The 19,700-nt window shown below is 34.9% G+C and overlaps 1 protein-coding gene across 1 annotated transcript; it reads right to left on the minus strand.

Annotated features, from left to right (window-relative positions):
- Nucleotides 1–564: 564 nt before the first annotated feature.
- On the minus strand, nucleotides 565–6,698 carry LOC129280029 (neurotrypsin-like). Its single transcript, XM_064112608.1, has 6 exons — nucleotides 6,614–6,698; nucleotides 5,439–5,654; nucleotides 3,796–3,873; nucleotides 2,235–2,528; nucleotides 1,907–1,957; nucleotides 565–788 (listed from the first exon to the last, which is right to left on the minus strand). The coding sequence occupies exons 1-6, from the start codon at nucleotides 6,696–6,698 to the stop codon at nucleotides 565–567; spliced, it is 948 nt and encodes a 315-aa protein (XP_063968678.1).
- Between the last annotated feature and the right edge of the window lie 13,002 nt (nucleotides 6,699–19,700).

Raw genomic sequence — 19,700 nt, forward strand, 5'->3', positions numbered from 1 at the left:
ACCACTTCAAAATTATAAAGTTGCATGACAATATAGTAACGGAATTATAAGTATGGCCTGTTTTCATGCTTTTTAATTCAGTTAGATTGACCTGCAACATGTAATTTTTCTCTTTTATTGCAGTACTGTGTTCATGGTGGTTGCCGTGAGAGTTTTCAACACTTTTTCATTTCATTTCATTTATTGATTTTAATTTCACAATGGTCTACATAGGAGAAGTCACTGATTTTTTTCTGTTACCAACTTGCTTGTGTTAACGGAAGCGTGTTGCATTTGAATTTATTGAGTCCCGACGATGAAATATAACATCATTAGATCACTATTAATGCCATACGCATCAGCTGCCTTCATCGTCAAAATTGCATTATTACCAAAATTAATTACATTTTAAGTATTTTTACTGTCACTACTATCATTTTCTGTAAATATGATTCGTGTTGCTATCCTAAGAGGAAGTAATAGAAAAATAATGAAAGGGTAATTATAAGCTTAGGGTTTACTGAAAGTATATGGTGTACAACATTTTCAGGAGTTCTTTAAATTACCTTTGCTATTTCCCACCGTTTAAAGATTGGATGTCCCTTGAGGTTTAAGAGATGAAGAAAGTATTGGTGATGTTGACGGTGGTGGTGGCGATGATGATGATGATGATGACGAAGGAGATGAAGATGGCGAGGATGATGATGATGGTGGTTGTGGTGGCGGTGATGATGATGAAATTCTATCCCCGTTATCTGTTGTGGGTACCTGGTTGGTTGAAGTTACAATGGATGTCGTCGAAAGTGGAGCTGTTTCGAATAAATTATAATTTTGAATTGAATTTATTAACCAAATGACATACATTTTTAATCAATGTCACACTATGCATTTTATATTGCAATTTGAGCTAACAAAAACGCGACATGCTTTAATATCGAGCATTTTTTAATCTGTTTTTAGTACAGACTCACATTTATTTTTTAAGATGTCCTTGATCATTTGTATAATTATCTATTCATTATTTGCTGCATTCGAAGGGAATGAAAATTCCATTGACAGCCAAATTTTACTTCCAACAGTATAGAAATACTATATTAAAAAAGTTGTCATGTATCATGGACCTACTAGGTCCATGCATTTATGCGATAATACATATTGTCCCACACCGTAAAGAAACGTATTCTTTTAACGACTTTTATTAGATTGGGTTAAAATGATATCAAACCCATTTTTTCTTAATTATTTAGCATAACCAATAAATGACTTTTCATATCTTTATTCTTAATCAAAATGTTTGGCACTTTCCTCAACAGATTTATGTGATATTTTTATCATTACTATTTTCCGCTACAGAACTGGTACTTGAGTTCAAATAAACAAGTGTGGAGACTCCGGCATTCTATCCATATGATTGATGAAATAAAGATGGTAACAAATCAATCCCTGAAATGATTGGAAATAAACCATTTGAATTTGAACATCAAACATCATTAGTATCTCTTTTGAGTGGTAACATTGGTGTGTATCATGTATATTGGCTACATTTGCCTATTTTCCAACACTGTAAAAACGCTGTTTAAAATTTTAAGCACGTTGTTTAAGCCTGTCACTCTAACAACTACTGTTTTTAAACAGATGTTTGAACTTTTTTAACAGGTTGCTTAAAAAGTTTAAACAATTACAAACAAGTTTAAACCTGTTGTTAGAGTGACAGGCTTAAACAACGTGCTATTTGTTTTTACTGTGAATGGTAGCGACGGACATTATATTATAGTATTAATGAATACATAATAACTTGCATTAACATGATTAGGAGCTGCTCACTTTTTGATAACATTGGGTTGATTTAAAAATGTATTTTGCTAAAATCAGGATGCATATTTGAATAAATACATTACGTGTTGTCATAATAAGAGGGATAACATACCGAATACCGTAGTCGGCATGGTCGGTGTATTCACTGTTGTCGTCATGGCGGCTGATAGTGCAATTGCATTTTATTTAAAAAAATAAAGGAAGGAGAAACAATAAAGAAAAGAAGTAGAACAACAAAATAGAATTAAAGTTACAATAAATTGTCAAAAAATAACACATTGTTCACTGATAATACATAAAACTAACAAAAAAAAATTGCTACTGTCATAGTAGAGACCTCTCCCCCCCCCCCCAAAAAAAAAAAATTGATTAAAAATTACACGGTAGTAAATGATAGTATGAGATGCATCTCCTTCAAAGAAAGAAAGTTTGATACTCACTGGTAAAGACTGCTATGTATCCACTACCACCACCACAGCTCTCAGTAGGGTCTCCATGACATGGAACAGAACAGTCCGAATCTACTCCCACTCCATGCCTAGTATAGTTATCACTGGCCTTTCCACAGTAACATTCATTTCCACTTTCGACCCCAGCGTATGTATAGTTAGATGTGGTAGAGTCTTGACAGAACTGGATGCAATATGAAATACTCATCGATTGACTCATATTCATACTGCCAGATAACACTCTGTTACCCACAACATCCACAAAACATCCAAGATATCCATCACCTTAACGGATAAATGATAAAGTAACGAGTTTCAGGATTGCATTTGGAAACGTAGGATTATAAATTATTTAAAAAATTGTTGTGTACGCATAATATATACTTATATTATTGCATGCATGAATAAATCCGTATATACAGGTATTCTGTTTAAGTATATGCCCTCTATTCACCATTGACATTGCATTGCAACAATTTCTTCATATAATCATTTAAATGTATTATCTAGAAAAATGCGAAATATTAAAAGAAGGTCAGTCCTATTGCAGATATAAGGTCAGTCCTATAGAAGGTCAGTTCTATTGGAAATAGGTCAATGCTTTTGTAGATAGAACGTCAGTCCTATTGGAGATATAAGGTCAGGCCTACCGGAGCTATAAGGTCAGTCTTTTTTGGAGACACATTCACCTGCTCCCTGGGTTTATCATACGCCTTCTTCCATGTGCATAACATATTGTATTTCCATCCATTGTTGTATTATTATGCTTATTGATTTGCATATTTTATATGGCATTGGATGTCCATCTGAAGAAAGTTATTTAATTAAATAGGATTGAGTTGAACTGAATTAGTAGTAATATAAAAAAAAGGAAAGTTAGCCAAAATACGCAAAATTTATGCTAAATGAAGAATAAAGGTCTGCAAATTCGTTTTCGCCAAAGTAATACCTGCCTGCGGCACTTTAGTGCCGAAATTCATTTTTTTTTAGCAAAAAGGTTTTTGTTTTACATTTTTATTTTCATATCCCTTGTCCCTTATTTTTGTAATATTTTCCTCGAACGAGCCTTAGTGAATGGGATCTTTCCTTTATCGGTATACTTACGACATATTATTATTATAATTATTATACATGCATATGTATATTGAATTTTGCCATATGTTTTCCAGCTCTAATTTGTATATCAAAATGTACGAAACAATTGTAAATTTTGCAATTGAAATAAACGATCAAGAAGATGAAATGACAAAACCTCATTGCTACATGTATATAACGTTATTGGCTATTAAGCCAATGGTATCATCAATCGTTGTAAGAAAGGCTAAGAAGAGTCAATATCGCATGTGTTATAAAATTTATTTATTTTGTGTAATAGAAGTTGTATCTGCCTATCAAATTAACAAGGCTGACCTAATACTTGATCATAGTGATCCCAAAGAGACTCTATATTTACTTCAAAGAACTGATTTAAATTTAGTGTGGTCTGCATATTATGATATTCAATCATAATTTTTCAAGATATTTAAGAGCTAAATATTTGTTTTTTAATTACCATGACAAGACGCTGATCCTGCTGAAGAACACCCGGGTGGAGCTAGTATTGTAAGACATGCTGACAGGCTACCTTCACCTAGAAATTCAACATGAACATGATAAACAACAGTATGTTGATTTACGTCTCCATTTTTCCCCTATCTTGAAATATGTTTAACATTTAAAGGGGAATCCAGCCTTGGCCATAATATGTTGTGTTGGGAAGGAGAAAAATTTATCAAACATAATGGTGAAAATTTGAAAGAAATCGGACAAGCAATAAGAGAGTTATAGCTGCTTTAAAATTGAGATCACTAATAGTATGTAGATTTCAAATTGGCAACTGGGTAAGTAAATTATGACAAGGGGCAAGGACAACTTTCCCATAGACCATGTACTTTATTATCAGGGATTAGTGGTTTAATCCTAAGTACCCATTCCCCTGGGGCAGTAATCTAAATACAACCCAGGTAGTATATTGTATTATGTCCTCATGAAAGAAATATATAATTTGAAATAAAACTTTTGGGAAAAATAACATTTTAGCCATAATATGTATTGGAGTACAGAGAAGAGTAGTCCTTGCTTTACATCACTATGACATATCATATGCGGCCAATTTGAAGTCTCCATGGGTATAGTGATCACCAATATTTACAACTTTTAAAAATTCATAACTTTCTTGTTGTTTGTCCGATATTGTTCAAACTTTCACTTATCAACTTGTCTGATTTTTCTCTTTCCTATAAAAAACAAGTTTTTATTTGGGTTGGATTCCCCTTTAATGCAAGCATAATGAAGGATGCAAATATAGGGGTCATTGAAAAAACAGAATGTCATCCCTGCATTCGTATCGTTGACAGTAGATTGTGTGATGGATAGGTAGAGATTAAGCCACATATAGAATTGTTAAATATCTGACAAGTCGAACTCCAAGCTTTGGACTGTACAACAAAGACAATGGTGGTATAGGCGAACTATCCATCTTATAACCACATTGACTTTTTTCCGATGGGAAGCAGCTGGAACATAGATCGCGGTTCTAGATTGTTTAAATTGGCAGATGAATTGTTACATCTGCCTCTAAACTGTCCGCTGGATGCTTATTTTCAAATTGTGTTTGTTTGGATTCGTTTTGGCCAGTGGCCAGTTTGACTGTGACATCGGTAAACCTTTTATTTTTTCTAGAGACAGTATTGGTGGTTTTGAATGAAACGAGCATCGAGACCTAATCAATATCGGCAGTTCCCTGGTCAAAGCATGGAGCTACACAATGACAATGCGGTTTATAAGGAGTAGTGGGTGCAAATGAACTTTGCCGCCACAGAACAGATCAGCGCCATTACAGCTCTAATCCGCGAACTCTATAAACTGACGACTTTTTCGGCCATTTTTTATATCTACTTAAGAGTTGTGAAATCAGACATACATCTTTAGGGGAACCCCGGTGGAGTGGTCCACCTGCACTCTCCCAGTCAGTTCGGGAGGAGAGACCTGCGGGTCATAGTGACTCAGTTCGCTTCTTACCTCACATGCATGGGTGACACCAAAACAGTAAATTACAAAAATTTTAATTTTGTTCAATACAGAATATAAATTTACTAATTTAGAAAGCCATGTAAGATTATTTTGTGAAAGAAATATTAAATGACATGTGTTTACTTCCGTTACAATTTGACCCAATGCCAGGAGGTGAATTCTGTCCAAAAGTTGTATTCGTCATTGCTAGACTTGCTCCTGCGAGCCCTAACTGTCTGCAGATGACGATGACGTCAATAAATCCAAGATTTATTCCACAAGTCGTCTCCCAATCGCCTCCATCTTGCCAGATCTCTACTGTACCTTTATTAGATACTGGACCTCCAACAAGTTGTACATCTATCAAGAAAATGTAAAGTTGTTAAATAAAAATGAATCTAGAAAAGTACAAAATCTGCTGCTAGGATAAGCTTTATAAGGGAACAACTTCTTCCAAGTTCCAACTGTCACCCGATCCTCTACAGGCAATATACTTGAATCAGATTTGCATGAACACAGAAAATATCTGATCACTATTGCGAGTTTTACTTTTTTACGGATCCTGGAATATCGAGGTTATTTAGGTTAAAATTTGTCTTTCTTTTCATGTTTGAAGACTTTTTCTTTCATGACTTCAAAGTACTTTTCAAGACCCCTCGAATCAATAGGGCAGACGGACAGAAATTCATTAAGCAAATTACGGCGTTCTAAATCTTTGTACTACATGGTGCCTTAGGTCATTCAAAGGACAAGTCAACCCCACAATAAGTTGATGTGAATAAAAAGAGAAAAATCCAACAAGCATAACACTGAAAATGTGATCAAAATCGGACGTAAAATAAGTTTTGCTTAGTTTCACAAAAAACAGTTATATGCACTCCTGGTCGGTATGCAAATAATGGGAGTAATGACACTTCTTTTGTATTTTATAATATGAAATATTCTAATTTTTCTCATTCTCCTGTGAAACAAAGTTTTCATCCTTCATTTAATGGTTTAGTCGAGTTGGTCATTAAAGTCAAATCTGTAAACATTGAAATGTTGCATAATTCTAACAATAAAAAGCAAAAAAATATAGTTGATAGAGGGACATCGTCGACTCTCTCATTTGCATATCACTGAATTGTGCATATAACTGTTTTGTGAAAAATAAGCAAAATTTTAAAATGTCATAACTTATTTTCCATCAGATTTTGATGAAATTTTCAGCTTTATGCTTCTTTGATTCTTCTCTCTTGATTCAAGTCAACGTTTTTGTCTGGGGTGGACTTTGATCTTTAATAAAGATAAAACTCATGATATTGGGCAGTCTGGTTTACCTGTTATGACGCAGCTGACCATATGATTATTGTACTGCATGAGAAGAGTCATTAGGAACACCAGGATGATCCGATGCCAATTCATTTCTAGATCATATACAATTACCCGTGAATCTGCGGATCAATTGAAATTCGGGGTGAATACCACAGAAATAACTTGTGCAAAATGCCGATCAGAGCAGAAAAGAATATATGTATTTCAGGGATGAACCATTTATCAATGGTTTCTCTCTTATCTCTTGCCCGATCAGAATATTCCAGGCTCAGTAAACTTGTATCATGGAGGAGCCGTGGTGTAGTGGTTCTGACTCTCGCCTTGTAAACAGAGGGTCGTGTGTTCGAATCCCACCGCGGTCTGGCGTCCTTTGGCAAGGCGTTAATCCACACTTTGCCACTCTCGACCCAGGTGCTAAATGGGTACCCGGTAGGATGTGAAAGTCATTGTAGCTTGTCCAGTACTGTGTGCGCCTCACCGGCGACTGACTGGAATTCTCCCCAGGGAGTGGAGGATGTGCAAACATTGTGTGCGGGAATGACTGATTGAATCCGATGACCGGGGTAATAATATATCTGTAAAGCGCTTAGACACGTCGTTCCGATGTATTAAGCGCTATATAAAAAACGGATTATTATATATTATATTATTATTATCGCATCATATCCCCAAAATCTATTAAGGTTTTACACCAAATTAGGCTTGGCAATTCAATAAAATATATGAATAATAAAAATAATATGTAAATAGTACGAAGGAATTTAAGGTGCATTCGTTAATCAAAGATATAATCTAACTTTTTAAAATTTGGTGACTATATCTTTGTTTTGTTTTTCCATCAATGGCCTAAAGCCTCCTTCCCCCTATCTTTAATTCAAACAGTCTTCAACCTTCAGTTCCCGATCTAGAAAGAGTGACTTATTTCACTGTGAAATGAAGGAAATGAAGAAAATATACAAAAAAACGTTATATTGTTTAGTTTCGGTAAAAAAAGAATGATAATCACCTTGAAAAATTTATAAATTTGCAAATGTAATAACATTGGGCAGGGACAATTTTTTTTTATTTGCTTTAATACACAAAATGATAAGAATTGCATATCTATCAAAAGGTTTTCACAGATTTGGTCTTTTATTACCTTAACACATTCCACTTTTTATAAAATATTATCTATGAGTGTGGCGGAATGAGCCGCCATACGAGTGGGTTTCTATATCAAAGGCAAGAATGAGGCAGTCAAGAATATATCAAGGAATTCATGGGATATGTTATTATTTTCATGTTTCAAAATATCAATATTAAAGTCTCCCATTATAAAGACGTCTTTGTTTACAAAAAGTGGATCTTTTAGCAGATCTGAAAGGTAGAGGAGAAAATCATTTGAATTGGAATTTGGAGGTTTATACATAATGCCTATGATTATATTTTTGGAAGTGGGAATATTTATTTCTATAAAAAGAGACTCTACAATTTCGTTTGATTTAATAAATTCTTTATGAGTTATGTAATCGTAATTTTGAGAAACGTAGAGGGCAACCCCTCCACCAGACCTATTTTGTCTGTTGTTAACGATAACGATTTGTAAATAAGTACTATTATATAAAATAACATTTCTAATTATTTATGTATAATTCCAAGTAATACTTCATTACTTGTAAATAATAATAGTTCGACATTCCATTATTTATAAATAATGATTATTTGTTTTTCATTATCTATAAATAATAATTTTTGTGTTTCATTATTTATAAATAATGACACTGCATACTTCATTATTTATGAATAATTGCAATTCGTTTTTTTATTATTTACAAATAAGTTTGTCGAGTTTTTGTATTATTTGTAAATGATAATTATCTATTAACAATGCCAGTGCACATTTCTTTATTTATAAATAATTTGTTGAGTTTCCCATTATTTATAAATAATGAAAATTTATCGTGTTTCATTATTTATAAATAACATTTTTGTTTGAATATCCCATTATTGATAAATAATCATTATTTATAAATAATAGAATGTCGAACTATTATTATTTACAAATAATGAAGTATTACTTGGACTTATATATAAATAATTAGAAATGTTATTTTATATAATAGTAATTATTTACAAATAGAATGCAAATTATATATAAATAATAGTTATTATTTAATGAATAATGATTATGTAACAAATAATTGTTCTATATAATATTGGTACAATCAGCGCCTCATATGTAACGTGGGCTCTAACTCAGCTCGACTCACGTTAGCTTGCTCCATGCTACCGATGCACGTCGTTTCCGACCGCGGCCGGGTCCGGCCGCCTTGGGGCCATTGCACGCAGGCATGTCCGCATATGGGAATGATACGATGTAATATCGATGTGGCAGATATGGCAAGTTCCGACTCAGAGTCCTCGTATAAGACATAGTAGAAGTCCGGATCTATTCTAAGTTAGTTGAGCCACATGGCTGATCTGCTTGTTTGTTATGTTAAAACAGTAGTCGAGTACATCTTATTTAAGGCACTTGCCGGCTTAAAACGAAAATCGAATCTCAATTTCATTTTATTTTCCCAGCGTGTTTGTCCCATTGAAGACACCGTTAGAAAAAAAATCGCACCGAAAAGAAAAAAAATCGCCAAAAATCAAAAACGCGCGTGATTACCAACGCGACGCGAGTGATTACGAACGCGAGTGAATATAATAAGCCTTCCTAACTAAGAATTCAAAGGCAAGTTACAAAAGGAAACATAATTTTGCACTTGTAGTTACTTTCCGCTGGCGCTGGAATTATAAAATGAGCAGACATATTTTTCACTTTTACATGGAAAAGCAGAAATTGAGATATCTACGTTTCGTGAAATATGATTTGAAATTACTCGACTGGCCGCAGGTGTCCCCATCATGGCACATATCATATTCCAACAAATTGATCTTCAACTTTAGTATGATGGAAGTTTTAAGAAATCATATATATATATATTTTGGTGTGTGTGTGTGTAAATTTTTATCATAATTTTGCACTTGTAGTTACTTTCCGCTGGCGCTGGAATTATAAAATGAGCAGACATATTTTTCACTTTTACATGGGAAAGCAGAAATTGAGATATCTACGTTTCGTGAAATATGATTTGAAATTACTCGACTGGCCGCAGGTGTCCCCATCATGGCACATATCATATTCCAACAAATTGATCTTCAACTTTAGTATGATGGAAGTTTTAAGAAATCATATATATATATATTTTGGTGTGTGTGTGTGTAAATTTTTATCCCAAGTGTCCGAAAATACCATTATCACTAATTTTCTCAAAGCATCGGCCATCCTTTTTTGTTGTCTGGCTTTTTTGCCCCACTCCCGCCCCAACTCCTCTCTCTCTCTCCCTCTTTCATTTTCACCCCTCCCTCATTTTCGTTCACTCTCCCAAAAAAATTATCTCACACACACGCACACATCCGGAACCCATCCGGAAGCAACAGTCAACACTGTGTTATAATTGTTAATGTTTATTCTATTTTGTATTGTTTTTAGGTTATCAAATTTCTTCACAAGTCATAATTCAAGAAACTTTCACTCTCTCTCTTCCCATCTCCCTTCAACACCCTACCCCCTCTCTCTCTCTCCTTTACACACATACACACACACACACGTAACTCACCCCAAACACTGAAAGTTTCTCCACATCTTCTCCATTTATCTCTATTTGTCTGTCTCCCCCTTTCTCTCTCTCTCTCTGCTTCTCTCTTTTCATCTATCTAAATCAAAATCAATCATGCAAACCAATAAAAAAATCCCCAAACATACACCATGATTTTAATTCATATCTTTCCCCTTTTGCAATGTTTTGAGGTTGTCAATAATACATGTATTTTTCACATAATAATTAAGAATATTTTCACACTCTCTCCATGTCCCTTCACCATCCCACCCCCTCTATCTCTCTCACACTCAAACACACACACACACATAAACTTTATCTCTCTGTCCGTCTGTCTGTTTTTCTGTCTCTCTCTCTGTCTGTCTCTCTCTCTCTCCCTCCCCTCAGATGCTCACGTTGTCTGTTTTTCGTCTTTAATGTTTATCATTTTTCAATCAATCAACACACAGACATACACCGTAACACCTACACACTCACACTCAGACGTCATTATTTTACCTGACCATTGTCCTCATCCGCACCCCTTATCTCCCGTGTACATGATGCATGTTTTAATAATATTTTCAATTTATTCGATTTTTTTCATAAAGGATAATTTCAAATATTTGTTTATACTTGTGTTTTTAGCATGGATGTCGATTTGTGTTCATGGTTGGGGAATAACCATGGTCGTAATAAGAATAATTTTAATTATAAAAGTAATAATTATTATCATTATAATTATTATTATTATTACTTACTTTTCCCATAAGGCCCAGAGTGCTTAAAATGAAATAATTCAATGCTAAAACTATAACACTACAAACTACCAAAGAGATGGGGTTTTAATGTCTTATATGCGCTCCATAGAAATTGAATTGAATTGAATTAAATAATTGTCCTATGTAGGAAATTCCTTTCACATCGGGTTTACAAAATTACAAATACATATACACATAGACAGAGTAAAATAGACTTATACCGTGGGATTACATACACATATATACAAAATGCAGTATACGTTCTTTCAAATATAATGCAATAAGTACAATTGCAAATATATAAATTCATTAATCATTCAATTATCCAAGTATCAATTGTTTTGTGATTCCATCTCCAGCCCGAATACTTACGACGGTGGGAAAGGGGGTGGAACGAGTATTGCAAGGAAGGTAAATTAAGGGTGACGGGGTATTAGAAAGGGGGGTTATTACCTTTCCATGATAAAACGTGCCAATGGAAGGATACATATTATTAGGATCCTAAAAGGCCACGGATTACCAACTGAGGACCTTTGTTCTATCTACATGGGTTTCCTCAGACCCCTCTCAGAGTACGTCTGCCCTGTGTGGAATTGAGGACTAACTATAAACCAACAAGTGAGTCCTCTAGAGAGGGTGCAGAAAAGATCCTTCAAAATAATCTTGGGACCCAATTTCCAGTGATATGATTCTGCTCTGAATGTATTGGACTTCCCCTCTCTGGCAGACAGAAGAAAGGAACTGTGTTTGACTTTTGCCGAAAGACTTATTTCAAATGAGAGGGTGTCTTATATTATACCCCCTCCCAAGAACACCAGAACTTTGCGCAAATCAAACACAATAGAACAGTTAAAATGTAGAACTAATAGATTTCGGAACAGTCCTATCCCATACTTGATCGACCTCCTGAATTGTCAATAATGACTTAATGATTAATCCCCATCTATTATAGTACAGTATAGTAATGGTTTATTGGCAATACATGATTGGCAGCCAGTGGCTGAAATATACATGTTTACAAAATATAAGAACGTGCAAAGATATTTTACAAAGAGTACATAAATTGAAAAAAAAATCATTCAATACATAGTAGATTAAATTACACAAAGATTTTCATTATGATTTAATTACATAAAGGAGTTCTTAGTGTAAGTGAAATTATAAATTGCATTGAATCAAGTATTGCATAAATAGACAGAAGAATGCAAAATGAAATCAAATGGAAAAACAAAAGAAATTCATATTCAGGTCAGCAAAAATCTAAATATAGATCAAGTATTAGAAGATTCGTTACTGATTAATGAGTAAACAACATAAATGTGTAATAATCTCATTGATGTTGCATTGTATCAAATTGATAAAAAGAAATTAATGGAATGATAGATCCAAAGGAAATGCATAAATGACTTTGGGTTTCTAATAGAACAAATGAAAGCAGACTCTAAAAATTACAGGCAATCAGAAAGATAGAGATCAGCAATAAAGTGTATATTTGATTATTAAGAAATTTGCGTAAAAAAGAGAAAACGGGCTACAGAATGGGTGAGCAAAACGATCTACGGTAATCAAGGTTATTTTTTGCCATTTAACAGATCAACGAAGTAGGGGAGTGGACTCTTTTATAATCTTTTCGTTTTGCATTGGAAATGTTCATAGATGAGACTTTGACGGAGTTGTTTGGTGTTATTTCTTTTTGGGGGTTGCCAGTTCGAATAGATAGGGTGTTTTGATAGAGACTTAGCAAAATCTTGACATATTTTTCTTCTCCTTGTCTCGAGGGTTCGAGGATTTGGCCAATTACATGCACTTTCGTAATTTTCATACATAAGTCCCAATATAATCCGGAACACTTGTTTCTGGATTCTTTCCAAAGTCAAAGATTGGCCTTTTGACAAACCGCTGTGAAAGATAGGGGCGCAGTACTCAAGGAAAGAGCGAATGTATCCAGTGTATACCGTCTTTAGGTCATCTATGGACAATTCATGTTGCTTCAGGGTCCTAAACATATACATGTTCTTGTTGCATTTCTTGATCAGTTGGGAGATATGTTCGTCCCACTTTAGGTTTGATTGCACTAATACCTCCAGAATCTTAGTGCTGGACACTTCAGTGAGGGGGGTGTCATCAATTGAGAGCACATTAGGGGGTTGAGGGTTCTTTGATAAACTAACACTCATTAAGATACACTTTGATGAATTCAATTGCATACGATTATCAAGTGTCCATTTGTGGAAATCTGACAAATACGATTGAAGGTTTGAATCCTGACCATGGGAAAGTAGCTTTACTATTGTTATGTCATCGACATACTTGAAATATGATAGATTGCCATTGCAGAGGGCATCATTTATCATGATAAGAAACAAGATGGGCCCCAATTTAGCACCCTGTGGAACACCTGAAAAATTCTACTTGGACTAAGATAAAATTCCTTGATACTTAACGCATTGACGCCTATTTTCAAGAAAGCATACAATCCAATCAATTAACCATGGTCTTACCTCATGTTTCATTAGCTTATTGATAAGTAATGTATGGTCCAGTTTATCAAATGCCTTTTTGAAGTCTGTACATATAACTCTTGCTACTGATTTTGGTTTTCACAATGTTCATAAAGATAGTGGAGTAAACCGACAAGGTAATGCACAGTTGATAACCCTGGTTGGTTGCCAAATTGACGTTGATCTATGTTCTTAGCAATATCCTCAAGGAGCCACTTGGCTGCAAAGGTCTTGGCTACCTAGGCAAAATAATTGGTGAGGGAGATGGGTCGAAGATTGTTGATAGTAGGAGGGATAGATTTAGGAATTGGGGTAATTTGTGAGGCTTTTCATTGTAATGGTACATCACCCAGTCTGAATGATTAGTTAATGAGATCAATAACGGGATCACTTAGCTCAAAGACAAACTCTTTAATTATGCGAATGGGTAGGTCATTGGTAGTTCCTGCTTAATGAAGTTTCAAATTACGAAGATGAAGGTAGACATTCCCCTTCCAACACCAGGACACTCAGTTTTAGAAGGAAGGAAAGCAGGTAGGTTGGTCCTATCTAATGCTGGTAAATCGGAGCCTATCGAGATGAAATGGTAATTTATAGCGTTCGCTACCACTTTTGGATCAGGGTTTTCATCAAGATTTGGAATACTGATGGATGGTGCAGATATCGTTCCCTGGGTATTTAATTTTACGATACCAAGCCGATGGGTTACTATTTTACAGTTTACTGATTCTTGTGCTGTAGTATTGGTTTTTACAATGCACCGAGCAACCTTGTTCCGTAAGTATTTTCAGCGAGACTGGTCCCCCACTTGCGAAGGCACGTTCACGTTGATTGATAAGGGCTTTCGTTTGGGCTTTCATCCATGGTCTGTCCATACTGTGAAATTTAATTTGTTTTGCTGAGAGATGAATTTCTAGCTGCTCTTGAACCATCGACATAAGGTTGGTACACTTCGTTGTTACATCATTCGGAGTAAGAACATTATCCCATGACTCCTGGGTTATTCATCTGCCGAAAGATATAATGCCACTATCCTGGAGGGGACGGACAACTCTTATTTTAGTCATGCCTTGTCGTGGTTTTGCGCGATTCAGGGGAGTCCAGAATACACAATCGTGATCGCTACTTCCAATTGGAGAAAGCAAAGATATGTGAGAGTAGAAATCAGCATAATTGGTAACAATTTTATCTAAGATATTTAAACCCCTTGTAGGTTGGTCAACTAATTGCTTAAAGCGATTGTTATTCAACATAGGTTGGAGATCCAGATCATTCATATCACCAAGGACAGTCACACCAGCGTCAGGGTACTTCACTAAGAGACTATCGATATTTTGTGTTAGGTGATCTATATACGCTTCGGAGTTGTTATTTCTAGGGGGGAAATAGACCACACATATAATAATGCATGATAATAACGTGGTAAGTATGGGGGTCTGAGGATCAAAAAAAATTCCAATATCATCAGGGACAAAGACGTAAACTAATTTAGGGCGAAATTCTTCTTTGACATGACATCCGACTCCACCACCGGTTCTTCCAATGCGGGGTCTTGAGAGGAGAAGAAAACCATTCAGAGATAAGTGATCAAGTGGTGTGTCTTGTCTTAGCCATGTTTCTGAGATAGCGATTACATCAACAGAATTTTGTTGGGCAACAATTTATAATTCATCCTTTTTATTCGATAGGGCTCCCGGATTGGTTAGTAGAATGGAGGGCAAGTTATATCGACATCTGGGTTCCTTTCTTATCTTTATTAAAGGTCAAGTCCACCCCCAGAAAATTGTTGATTTGAATAAATAGAGAATAATCAGATGTGAAATAAGAAAGTTATGACATTTTAAAGTTTTATTTTTCACAAAAAAAGTAATCTGCACAACTCAGTGACATGCAAATGGACAGTCGATGATGTCCCTCACTCACTATTTCTTTTTTTTTTATTATTGTTTGAATTATACAATATATCATTTTTTACAGATTTGACAATAAGGACCAACTTGATTGAATCATATAGTATTAAACAATGCTAATTGCACATGTTCAGGGAGGAATTAATTGTTGTTTCACACGACAACAGGGAGAAAATCTGAATATTTCATATAATAAAATACAAAAGAAATAGTAAGTGAGTGATGTCATCAATCTCCTAATTTGCAGACCGACAAGGATGTGAATATAACTGTTTTGTGAAATAAAGTGAAAATTTAAAACATCATAACTTTCTTATTTTACATTCGATTTTGATGAAATTTTCAGTGATATGCTTGTTGGATTTTTCTCTTTTTATTCGAATCAACTTTTTGTTGGGGTGGCCTTGTCCTTTAGGTTACTTCGATCGGTAGTAATTTTTATAATGTTGGTATGTTGGCTGTTGCAGATCCTTGTACGGATGATAACCGGTATTTGATTAACGTCATGCGTTTCAGATGTGTCAAGTACATTAGCCGAACTATTATTCAAACTTTTATTTTTATTCAAAGTAGCTCGAAGTTTTCTACCCCCTCTTTTTCATCGATGAGATATATGGTTTAGCTGAATGGTCTAGGTTCTTGATTGTATTCAAAACGAAGGGGGGTTCTCTGAAGCCATAACTGTGAACTCGAAGTTCATGAAGTTCAGACGGCGTATATTTGTATTTAAGGTTTTCATTATCTGGGCCAGGATTGGGGTTAATATCCCAACATACAAGGAGTTCTATCTGGAAAAATGCACAGCTATTAGGATAATAGGATAAATGGTACTTCAGAAACTTATGGTGGTGCAGTTGCTTGGTGCAGTTCATAAAACCAGGGTACTCAATAAATGTTACGTATCCATTAGAAGTACACGAATACACTATAGTACACAGTGCTACAAAAGTTACAAGAAGGAGCTTGGACATGTTTACAATGCCTTCTAGGCTCTAGTCACTGCACACTTCTATTCAAGAAGGATTAAGTAGACAATTAAAGTTCCAAAGAAGATCCACAAAATCTATTGTTATCCGGTTTGACTGGTTCACCAAAGTTCAGTGTTAAGAGAGTACATGTACATATAAGAATATGGTGCATTGCTTACTCTCAAGAACTTGTTCCAGTTAATGAAGGAAACAGGTGAGTTGATAACTTCAAGAATTTCGTTATAAATGTCACAAACACTAGTCCTAAAAAGTTAGAACATCACAATACACCAACTGGTTTCCAAATTGCGACATAAATATCTTGCAAACTCATAAGATTCATAAAAATTCACAAAAAAATCAGGAGATCCTAAAAACACTGGTCTGCCTACTACCTTCTATGGTACTTTTCTGTCTGCAGCTACTCTTGTCAATTTTTTTTTATTAGTATGTAGCATTATTTGTATAATGTGTACTATATTTATAATCGCAATTTATGAACTAGTTTTTAGCTAGTTGAATACAATCATTACGTTTTTAAGTATTGCATATGATATAAATACTCTGTTTGATATACTTACTTAGAACTAGCCAATTTATCTATAATCAAATCTCGTTTAAAAATACATGATCTTCGAAGATCAGGTATTGCATTACACAAGAATTGAACAAAATTTGTTGCGAATATATACATGTACGGATATAACAGACCCGTTTGATAACTCTTAAATTTGTCAATTTTATGTCAATGTACTTATTAATTGATGAACTGTAATGCTCTCTGTGTTGTAGTCCTTTCCCTTCTTCGCAACTCCTTCCTTCCTGTTGTTTGTCTTTCTCTATCCATCTCTCTTCCTCTCTTTCTTTCCATTGTTGTAGATACTACTGCTTTGTTCCCTTATGACACGTGTTCTTACTGTAAAATGAGTATATAGGCGATTCCATGCTAGAAAAATCAACCATTTTCACAACATTTTTCAACCTGCTGTCCAAGCGAACGAAAAACTTCAATTTGCTTTGTGGTAATATTAAAGAATTACTGGGTAGACATGCAAAAAACTGACAACTAACAAAAATATGTTGTCCATAGGTGAATTAGAGCTTGAAATGTTGCGTGTCGTACGGAAAATTTCTGCGTTCCGTACGACACACAACATTTTCACCTATAATTTACCCATAATCAATTTTTTTTGTGTGTTGGTTACTAGTTTTTCACATGACTACCCACTATAGCTTTATCATTGACAAAAAAAGAATATTTTATTGCCAAAGCATTCGGATAGGAAACTAGAAATTATTGTCAAAATGTCCCGTACGACACGTATGGAATCGCCCATATACCGGTAAATGACAATCTGGACCACTATACCAGTATGAGTCAAGGATATATTTTGCTTTCTATTGGGTGTGGGGGTGTGTGTGTGTAGAGGGGGAGTATGGGTGTAAGGGTGTGTAGGTGTGTGTGTATTCCTTCCTTAGATCATATAGGAGTTGTGTGATGCACTGGTGTCGTCGGGATGCAATACATTGGCACGTTTCTGATCGTATATCTGAGAGGAGTAGTAACCATCGCCATCAGATGTTGTCGATGGATCCGATTTCATGACATCCTGAATATCATGATAAAAACCTGTGTCTTTTACAGGCGAACTTGATGACTGCACCAAATCTACATGTTGTGTCTTCTGATCCTTGTTAGAGTCTTTCATCATCCTATAGAGTACAATATTTAAGACAAAAACGAGAATAGAATACTTTAGACAAATGGCGTATTACTTTTTTTATCTTAAGAAGTCATTCCCTGGTATATAAGGCTCTATGTATTCTAAAGATTCGATTCTTTCAATAGTTGGTCATCCCCTGACTATATGGTAATTGCTGGGTTGCTATGATCGTGCTTCTCTTGACCATAATATACTTTCTGCTAACATTGATACATTAGGTCGGGTGTTTGTATTCAAATTTAATGTATGATTTTAATTGTTTCCCAGGCCATGTATATTTATTCAAATTGCAAAACCTTTCACAAGAAATTGGACTTACCTCCGAATTCGAAAGATGTACATTAGCGAGACAATGAGAAGTACACTAAGGATAATTATGACAACACCTTCGCCAAGTCCAACACCTAGACCTGTAGCGATTAAATTGGATATGCATACATCAGAAAGGTTATCGCTTGTACATAAAAAAATATTTATATGAACAAGTGCAATATCATTTTCGTCTGTCATTACTATTGTTTAATTATGAGTTGCTTGAGACTTTTTGATATCCACGACGCGAACGGATTCAAGAACAGATAACATGTATTGTTAAATGCCCTTATTGACAATAAACAACCAAGGAGTCTTTGTCGAAAATGAGGAATCAAAACAGCAGTTGGTCCGTACTCTGGACAACCGACAGATTTGTAATTTTTTGTCAGCTCCAAAACTAAGGAGGAAACTGCGGTTCCGGTTCACCAATTTTCGACAAAGACCTCCAAGCTGTCCACTGTCATGTGTCGGTCATATACAACCGATTTACTGTGTTCTTGATTTGGTCGTGCATTCTGGATGCGAAACTGCCTGTTATAATCTCATTGCGCCAGGTTGTGTTATTTTTATATTCTTCTCCTTACTAGTCCCCAAAGAGTTTGTGTATGACTAAAAACATTCTTAATCCGTCTCAATCGACCACAAAACACATTCAATTTCAGTTTGGGATTCGTTGTGAAATCATTCAAATCAGAAAAGAGTGACATAACAGTATCCCATCTCAGAAATGTTAATATCTAATTGTCTATAATTACAAGAACTGTGACTATTCGGTCGGAGAGTGGAGAAGAAGGTTGTGGCAATTGGTGATGATGTAAGATCATCCCTTGTACCATGTTGTAGCTCCATGCTTGTACTATGACCACTGGTCATCTCAGAACTTGGTTGATTGGTCATCGGTTTCTTTTGGGTGCTTATATCTTGTATCTCACTAGTCGACCATGTTGGCGAAATGGTAGGTGGGGTGTCACTGGTCTTGGTCTCTACGGGAACTAATGGTTAAGCATATCATTTATATATTTGGTGCACAGCGAATGTCTCACACTAAAATAATGATAATAATAGCAATAATTTTAGTTGATATAAAGATAATAAAAATGACAATTATGATAATGATAATAATATAAATAATGATGATGTTAAAAATAATAATTATTACTATTATCATTATTATAGAAAAAATAATAATGATAGCAATGCTTACAAAAATAATAATAATGAGAAGACGAAGGAGAAGAAGAAGAAGGAAAAAAGAGGACGAAGAACATGACGAAGAGGAGGTGTCAAAGT

This window comes from Lytechinus pictus, chromosome 17 (genome assembly GCF_037042905.1).
Source record: "Lytechinus pictus isolate F3 Inbred chromosome 17, Lp3.0, whole genome shotgun sequence".
Lineage (NCBI taxonomy): Eukaryota > Metazoa > Echinodermata > Echinoidea > Temnopleuroida > Toxopneustidae > Lytechinus > Lytechinus pictus.

Bases quoted from the DNA above. Each gene is read 5' to 3' on its own strand.
- LOC129280029 (XM_064112608.1), bottom strand. From the start codon at position 6,698: ATGAATTGGCATCGGATCATCCTGGTGTTCCTAATGACTCTTCTCATG. The intron at 3,874-5,438 runs GTAAACACATGT...TTGAATTTCTAG, and splicing joins TGGGTCAAATTGTAACGGAA to GTGAAGGTAGCCTGTCAGCA. The intron at 789-1,906 runs GTATGTTATCCC...TATTCGAAACAG, and splicing joins CATGCCGACTACGGTATTCG to CTCCACTTTCGACGACATCC.